This window comes from Haliotis cracherodii, unplaced genomic scaffold, assembly GCF_022045235.1.
Source record: "Haliotis cracherodii isolate W230 unplaced genomic scaffold, xgHalCrac1.p SCAF_5, whole genome shotgun sequence".
In the NCBI taxonomy this organism is placed as follows: Eukaryota; Metazoa; Mollusca; class Gastropoda; order Lepetellida; family Haliotidae; genus Haliotis; species Haliotis cracherodii.
This window is the reverse complement of record NW_027266308.1, coordinates 30748927-30757616: the sequence shown is the minus strand read 5'-3', so window position 1 is coordinate 30757616 and position 8690 is coordinate 30748927. Positions and strand designations below refer to the sequence as shown.

The window sequence follows — 8690 nt, the reverse complement described above, 5'->3', positions numbered from 1 at the left end:
AACCCATGTCTCCACAATGTAAACTAATGCCCGAATGTTGTCATAATATTTAAGAATTGTAAACAAAACCTGGATTCACATGGAGATGACGTCCTTTCGTTTGACGAAGGCCCGTGTGACAGACGCGGTTTAACGCCACACATGACCTACTTCTTTCAAACATCTCCTGAATGTTTCTTCAATGAGATGGCGGTGAAGGTCAGTTTTTGTCCTTTGACATACCCTGTCAATAGGAGGTTGTGTCTTCCTTTCTTCAGATAACACAATGTTAAGGCTCTCTTATGAGAGTGACCTGAGACTGACCCTTTCACCTGTAAACCCGTGAAGATCCGGGTTAGAATAGGTCTTCAGCAACCCATACTTTCCGTAAAAGGCGATTATGCTTGTCGTAAGAGGCGACTAACGGGATCGGGTGGTCAGCCTCGCTGACTTGGTTGAAGCATGCCATCCATCGTCAATTGCGTGGATCGATGCTCATGATGTCAGTCACTTGATTATCTGGTCCAGACTCGAATATTTTACAGAAAGCCGTCATATAACTGGAATATTGCTGTGTGCGGCGTTAAACAACAAACAAACAAACGCTTTCACCTGTAACACGCGACTGAAACGCCCTGTGAACATATTGGATCTTCGCTACCATGCAGGACGCCCATGCGAATATGTGCATTCTCAACGCATCTGTGTTTACCAGTAGTGGTGACTTGAGGGCTGGCATGGCTGTTTCACGTAAACGACAAGAAAACATATACTTTGCAACAGTTTTAGGGAGATACTAGTATATCAGCAATACGCGGTGTGCCAACAAAGTGGTGAGGTCACCCAACATACATGCAGTTCGTGAAGGTTTGGTATGCCATAGTCTTCAATCAGAGCTTGGAGCTGTAGTAGGATTTATGAACCACCATGTCTCGCGAGATCTCGCTTATCTTAGATGCTCCTGAAATAAAACAAATACGTTGGAATACTGAATCATTAAATGTTAAATGTAGGACAAGGTTTGTTTTTTGATATGTTGTGACATATTAACAGATAAATACATGTATATACACACCCAAACATTAAAAGTAATTAATCATATTTCGAAAGTTTCCATTGATAGAATGATCTTAAGAGTCAAGGGGCGCCGCTATTCGTTGTGCGGAGTTGCATTCCTTAAGTGAAACGCATGCCAGGGTCCCGATCCCTAATTATGTTTCTAAGTTGGTCAGCACCATACTTGTGCCGTGTTCGTGAGTTTCACAAAAATGTTCAATGTCTAAGACCTGTCGCTTTGTACGTTCCTTGAACAATGGTGGCGGGTAAACTTGCAATACTGTCCAAAGAGAAGTTAACCAAACTCACTCACTCTTTACAGCCAAGTGATAATTCATAAAGAGGAAGGCAGTGGTATCTTAAATTTAATTGTGTTTAAGTTTATTCCGTGGTTTGTCCACCGATCCGTTAGTCGCCTCTTACGACAACACGAGTTGCTTAGGACCAATTCTAACCAGGATCTTCATGGGTCTACCACAAGTGAACTTATATAATATTTCAGTAATTATGTGCATATCCCCCTATAAGTTCGTCCAATCAGGATATCCATGGACATTATGTGAATAACGGTCCTGCAGCTGGACATAATAGCTGAGACTAGCCATCGACTGACCTGCTAGAGCCATGCCCGTGTTGAGTTCATCGCCCAAGATCTGCAGCACCTTCTCTGCTCCTTCACCTCCCTGGGGGACAACAACATCATCTTGTTCTTATTTCAAAGTTTCCTTTCGTCCCACCCAACACATATTTAAAAACAAAAACCGCGCGAAGAGCGCATCGTCGCTGGTTCGATCCCCGACTGCGTCACACCAAACGATGTTGAACAGATGGTATTTGTTTCCCTGCCTGAGGCTCGGCACTAATGGTATAAAACAAGGATAGTGCATGCACGTCGCTTTATAAGTGTAAACATAACGCAACTTGAAATCGCATTTAATCTCACCTACGGTTTTGAAAACAGGTTTGTAAAGTAGCCTTTGCTATCACAATGCAGCATGATCCAGCTCGATGTCAAAAACAATCTTTGATCATTAAGTAAACAAAAAAACACCCACATAATCTTACCCCTTACTTAAGCCAGATTCGAAAAACAAACGTCCACTTAGTGTATATGTCTGGATTTAAGAAAAATGTATCTTTGATGTTTAACGCCGCACTATTCCAGATATATGACGGCGACCTGGATCGAGTCTGGATCCAGTAATTCACATCAGGAGAATCAGTCTAGGCAACGGGGACACCAAGTCAGCGATCCTTACCACCCTATCCCTTTAGTCACGTATGACAAGCATGGGTTGCTGAAGACAACTTCTAAGCTGGGTCTCCATGGGGGACAATTTGAAATGAACATACATATCGCCGTCAAGGCTCTCTCAAGTCATTCTCATTAAAGTACTCCACAGTTGACTTCAATAAGTCATAGCCATTGTGCGATAGTTGTTTCTTCATTGCTATAACTGCTACTGTTTCTATAATTCCAAGGCACGTTAAAGAATACACATATATGAATACACAACGATCAAACCGAGATTCCCCTGCCGCAGTCACCTACCGCATGTGCTAGACCCCAGAGGATCGGCCGTCCCACGAAGACGGCCCGTGCCCCCATAGCGATGGCTTTGAGGGCGTCCAGCCCACTCCTGACTCCCCCGTCCAGGTAGATCTCGCACCTGTCCCCCACGACCTCCACCACCTCCCGCAGGGCGTCCATCTACAGGGGGAGACGAAAGACCAATCATCAATAACAGTCAATTATTTTACCTCCATACATTCTTATGGTGGGGCTGTGCACCGAGAGATATGATATACCAAAATACATTCCTATAGAAAGATGTAGAAAGGGAGTTATGATGTACCACAATGCATTCCTATTGCATGGTTTAATAGGGGGAGATATGGTATACCACAATACATTCCTTTTGCAGGTTGTAGAAAGGGAGATATGATGTACCACAACGCATTCCTATAGCATGGTTTTAGAAGGTGAACTATGGTATACCACAATGCATTGCTATATAAGGGTTGTAGAAGGGTGAATGTGATAAACCACAATGTATTCCTATAGCAGAATGTACAAGGCGAGATATACGATGTGGCACATTACATCCTCAAAACAGCTCGTCCATCTACAGGGGGGATTTTTGTGTACCACGCAGTACTGTTTAATATCATGTCCCATTGCATTTGGCCCGGACTAAAGCGCCAATCTACAGGGGGAGAAACTCTCACACCTCAATCATTTGCGAGGCATCACGGAGATTAGACAGACTTGTTGAGATCAAGATCTTCATCAACACGTCAATTGTTGAATTCGGAAATGTTCAGAAAATCGTTTCTACAGTCTTCGAACAATTCGTCTTTCGTCGTAAGAGTGGGGCGGTCGGTTAAAGTGTTCGCTCGTCACGGGTTCGATTCCCGACATGGGTACAATGTGTGAAGCCCATTCCTAGGGCCCCCGCCGTGATATTGCTGGAATATTGCTAAAAGCGGCGTAAAACCATACTCACTTACTCACTCATCGTTAGACTTTGAAAGTCAGAAAAGGGAGTTACCTCAACTGTCTCCAGTGTCGAATTAACCACGACATGCATCCACTGTGCTGCTTGCCATCACAATGGTGTGGTCATATATGGCAATAAGGAAAACCAAATCTTCTGTTAGCTACTGACTACTCTGAATAACTCTGACCCCACATCAATGCTCCCCTCCTTTTCTCACCGTGGCGGGGACGCAGTCCAACTCCCGACCCCCGTGATTGGACACCACGATAGCATCAGCACCAGCCGCCAGAGCTTCCCGGGCCCCCTCACCTGACAACGTAGGAACATGTATATTGCATCCGGGGCTCTAAGCAATATTCCAGCTATATGACGGCGGTCTGTAAATAATCAAGTCTGGACCAGACAATCCAGTGATTGACATCATGAGTATCGATCCACGTAATTAGGATACGATGACATGCATCAACCAAGTCAGCGAGCCTGACCACCCGATTCCGTTAGTCGCCTCTTACGACAAGCATTAGCATTCCTCATATATAAATGGTTTTCACTAATTGTGCAACTCATTTTATGACATTTTAATGTTTAAAACACAGTCTTTAAATTAATTATGACGTAGATCGAGTCGCTTTGCTTCGGAAACGAATTATTTTATAAACATAGTTGAAAAAAGATCATGCTAACCTTGGCTTTTTTTATTCCTGTTAATATTTAGCCAATCTTTTAAACTCTGGTTTTAGAGAGCTATGTTTCAAGGTACCTGTTATAATGCCCTTCGCTATCACCGGGAGTTTGGTGATTGTCTTCAGCCATCGCATGTCGTCCCATGTTGCGGAGGAGGAGAAGAAGTTGTTGAGGAAGTTGCTCCATCCCCCCTTCCTCTCCTCTTCAGACATCCCAGTACGTGACTTCAGTCCCTCTAACACACCTAGCCTGAAAAATTCGGCATTACACACACGAATCTGAACAGAACATTCTAAGTATAGGGATTCTTACTCCAGAAATCTGTCATTGATTGTCAGTATAACCAGGCAACATGGGCCGGTGCTCGTGATTTCAACCACTGGAACTTCTGGCCCTCATACACTTTTATTATATGGACGGTGTCTATGGATATCACTTATGATAACCGAAAGAGTGAGCATTGTTTACGCCGCTTTCAGAAATATTCCAGTCACTATGTAGGGATATTAGAAATTGGCTAAACCCATTCTACCGATGTGTGGAATCGATTAACGAATACTATAACCACAAGGCTATCCCTTCATATGAGATTTTGACCGAGGTCGGATTCTGTTGAGGGAGTCCATATTATTTAAATGCGGGTATATATTTTTAAAGCTTGTACATTTTATCATCATCCTTAAAACGGCGGTTCATAATGTTGACATATCATATAAACGACACGTGGTCGTTGTTTTATCGTACACTCGGGGCTGCCCCCTTCATGGTTTATTCTCCCTGCAGTATTTTATTGCACGATAAACAACTCCCACTGGTCGTTTATTTTTCAAATAATAACCGACGTTGTTGTGTAATATACAGGGCCATGTTGCATAATACTTAGCTAACATACAACTCACTTGTGTTTAGCTGGTAATATGAAGCCGCTCCTCATCTCTGCATGGCGACGTCCATATACCTGGCAGTCAACAGTCAGCGCCAGGGCCTTGAAGCCAGCACGTTCTGCGTTCTGTACAAGCTGAATCTGCAGATCTCGGTCTTTTTGGATGTGGATCTGGAACCATCGTAGACAATCTACCGCCTTCTCTTCAATCTCGTCCAGACCCGCGGTGGCCATTGTAGACAGCATGAAACAGCGGCCAAGCTTGGCACAAGCTGCCGACATGATGTAGGCGTTTTTGGTGGCTATACATTAGTTAAGTTTAACGCCGATATGAACAGTATTTTAATTATATCACAACTGTATGTGACTGATGGCAAAAATGCCTCGGGTCGTGTACGTGCGCACATTTGTGAAGGCACGAGCCTGGCTGTATGGCTATGACAACTGGCGTGTGTGGCGTGACAGAGTCCTTAAGTTTGGACAAGTGTTTCGGCTACTTTTTTCAGCTTCGTAACGCAGTATTTGGTCAAAATTAAGTCTTACTTTTTTTGCTTTGCAGTTTATTTGCAACTTGTGCAATCAAGTTTACAGGGATCATCTATGCTTTGAGATCTCGATGATCCCCTAATCAGAAGTGTTCATTTTGATGGTTGTTTGCTCGCTGTCCATCATTATTATTTATTCAGACAAAACCCTGTTTGACATGGAAAATATTAACACCAGCTACGGACTGAACACGGAAATCATATTGGACATTTTAGAAGCATTTCATACAGGAGCATTTTGGCTTTGACTGGACATTTATAATCTGCTGGCGTCACCGGTTTCACTGTCTTATACTTGAAGACTGAGGACATAGTTTCGGAAAAAAAATCCTTAAACTTATTCACTCTGTTGGGGTTGAGCACCATCTCAAACTAACATAATAGTAAGTGGGTTGGTTTTAATGCTGCTTTAAACAGTATTCTAGTTATATCACGGCGTGTAGGGTTAATGTGGGAGGAAAGCCCGAAGTGATGCATGCCTCGGGCGTTTACCAGTTCGGTGAAACCCACGAGCACAGGTAGGGTGCTGACAAACCTAGAAACGTAATCGGGGCGAACCGGGATTCGAACCCACAATCATAGGTTTCTGGCAAATTTCTGGGCCTGCGCCCACGTTCGTAAACAGAACACATTTAATACATTTAACATGATATAGTGTTTATTGAACGATAATCCTGTTTACACTCTTGAGCAATATTTTAACGTTTGAGCATTCTGCAATTACTACCGCAACACGAACCTCTTGCGCTAACATTACCAGACAATAGTACAAAACATTACCAGACAATAGTACAAAAAATTACCAGACAATAGTACAAAAAATTACCAGACAATAGTACAAAACATTGCCAGACAATAGTACAAACCATTACCAGACAATAGTACAAAACATTACCAGACAATAGTATAAAACATCACCTAACAATAGTTCAACCTACTCCACGTGTTGCGGATGTGTGTGTACGTACCGCGAGCTACTGCCACCTCTCCGTCTGGGTGGGCCAGACGACACATGGCAACGGGGGACACGCCGATAGGACAGTCTACTCTCTGTCCCAGAATGGTGGTCGCCATTGATCGATTGGACACATCTCGCATATACTTTGGTCGAATCTTGTACCTGTAAACCGTAAAACTGAAATTGAGTGGTTATATCAATATGATGATGGATCTATAAGTTTCAATGTGAAAATATGTGCATTTGATCATTTTGTGTGTATTCCACTAGGACTGAAGGTGTATTTTTCATAACCATATCAACTTGGGGATAAATCATTTTGGGAAATCTTGAGATACACGCCTAAGAAGGGAACATATAGGCAGATTTTTGTTTCGGAAGAACATATATTTACTGCACATCTGAGCATTTGCGTAATGACATGTTGCAAACATGACAATTTGAAGACAATGCACGTAAATGGACATGGTCAAGGACAAGGTCATGAGAACTCGTGTACCCATGTGTCCACTATCAGCCTTACCGCTTGGTATATCCTGCCCATGGGCGTAATGAAAGTACGGATCACACTTTAGGGAATCTGAGCTCACTCAACCTGTAGTACACATTGACGCTGTTCCGGCGATCCAGCTAATCCTACAGGTTCTATCGGGTTCACAGCTGGTTTCTGGGGTACCTGTACATAGTGCTTCTGTTGGAAGGATAGTGTTAGGCGTGCTCAATGTGGTCGGACACTGTCGTGTTGGAAGATGGTTGGTTCATAATGAAAACAACGATAGCGTTGGGCCATTATGTTGCCTTGCACTCGGTTTGCACGTTCAGCCTGTTAACCCATACTCAATGACCCTGAATCCACTGACGCCTCACGTCAAATAACACCGCTGACAGCATCACGTATTCTTTTACCAGTGAAGACCCGAGTTAAAATTGGTGCTCAGCTACCCATTTTTTCTATATAACGGGATCGGGTGGTCAGACACGCTGACTTGGTTGATGCATGTCATCATACCCTAGTTGCGAAGGTCTGGTCCAGACTTATTTATATACCGCTTTTATAAACCTGGATATTGCTGAGTGCGGCGTTAAACAACAAAACAACAAAACAAATTACATATTCTTTATGTGCTGAAGTCTTTCATATTTGTATGCCACTCAACTGAAGTTAACGTACACCCGATGTCTTCAAATGACTATGGTTAATCTGTCATGGGCATCTTAACTTCTTTTGAGTAGTATATATCAATATCAATTATGCGTTTCTTTAAAGGAGATTGCAGCATGTGTATTAAGGAACACGTAGGCAACCCTGGTCAGAATAGGTATGAACCGACCAACACATGAATCGGATGGTTAGGTTGAATGGCCTTGCTGATTACAGTCAAGATGTGCCTACGGCGGGGGACATTGCCCCTGCTATAAATCACTGGTTGGTCTGACTCTGGGTCATTATACAACTTGATCACATAGTCAGACAACGTGTGTTCTGCTGACTGCGCGGTAATACATGCAACACATTAATAAACCATATACAAATAGACAAAGTGGCATTACCTCCCGAAAGCCTTCCTATTATCTTTGTAAGTATTTTCATAATTCGCCCCGCTGTTGTAATATTCACGAACACTCTTTGACAGTTTTGCTTCAGCGATTTTCTGAAAGTCTTCGACACACACAGGTTCGGTCGCCATTCCTGAACAGATTCCTGCTGAGAGTGCACGAGTCGAAGAGGACAGTTCCTATATACGCGTGCCGCCAATCACGGCCTTCGTGCGTGTAGGAGAGAAGTTGTGTGACCTTGACTGTCAGCGAGTCCCGCTCATCATATTCATCATCCTTGAACAGGGACTGAGGTCACCCGATTCTCCCTTTTTTATCAGGTACCTACAGACGCACCAAAACGGCTGCTATGGGAAATTAAAATACAATGTGAATGTATTGTTAATACTAGATTGGTGTATTTTTGAATATACACTCGCAAAAAACAAACGCACAGGTAGTATGTAGTTCATTGATCCTGACCACACACAAAATCCAGTTTATAAATTGGATATATGTTATTGGAAAATGTTGATGGCCTGAGATTC

General features: G+C 43.1%; 1 protein-coding gene across 1 annotated transcript; it reads right to left on the bottom strand.

The window, feature by feature from the left end:
- Window positions 1-869: 869 nt before the first annotated feature.
- Window positions 870-8294, bottom strand: LOC139441930 (2-Hydroxyacid oxidase 1-like). The gene is made up of 8 exons (XM_071222676.1): window positions 8158-8294; window positions 6617-6768; window positions 5120-5375; window positions 4297-4469; window positions 3754-3845; window positions 2588-2746; window positions 1649-1718; window positions 870-940 (listed from the first exon to the last, which is right to left on the bottom strand). The coding sequence occupies exons 1-8, from the start codon at window positions 8292-8294 to the stop codon at window positions 870-872; spliced, it is 1110 nt and encodes a 369-aa protein (XP_071078777.1).
- Window positions 8295-8690: the final 396 nt, after the last annotated feature.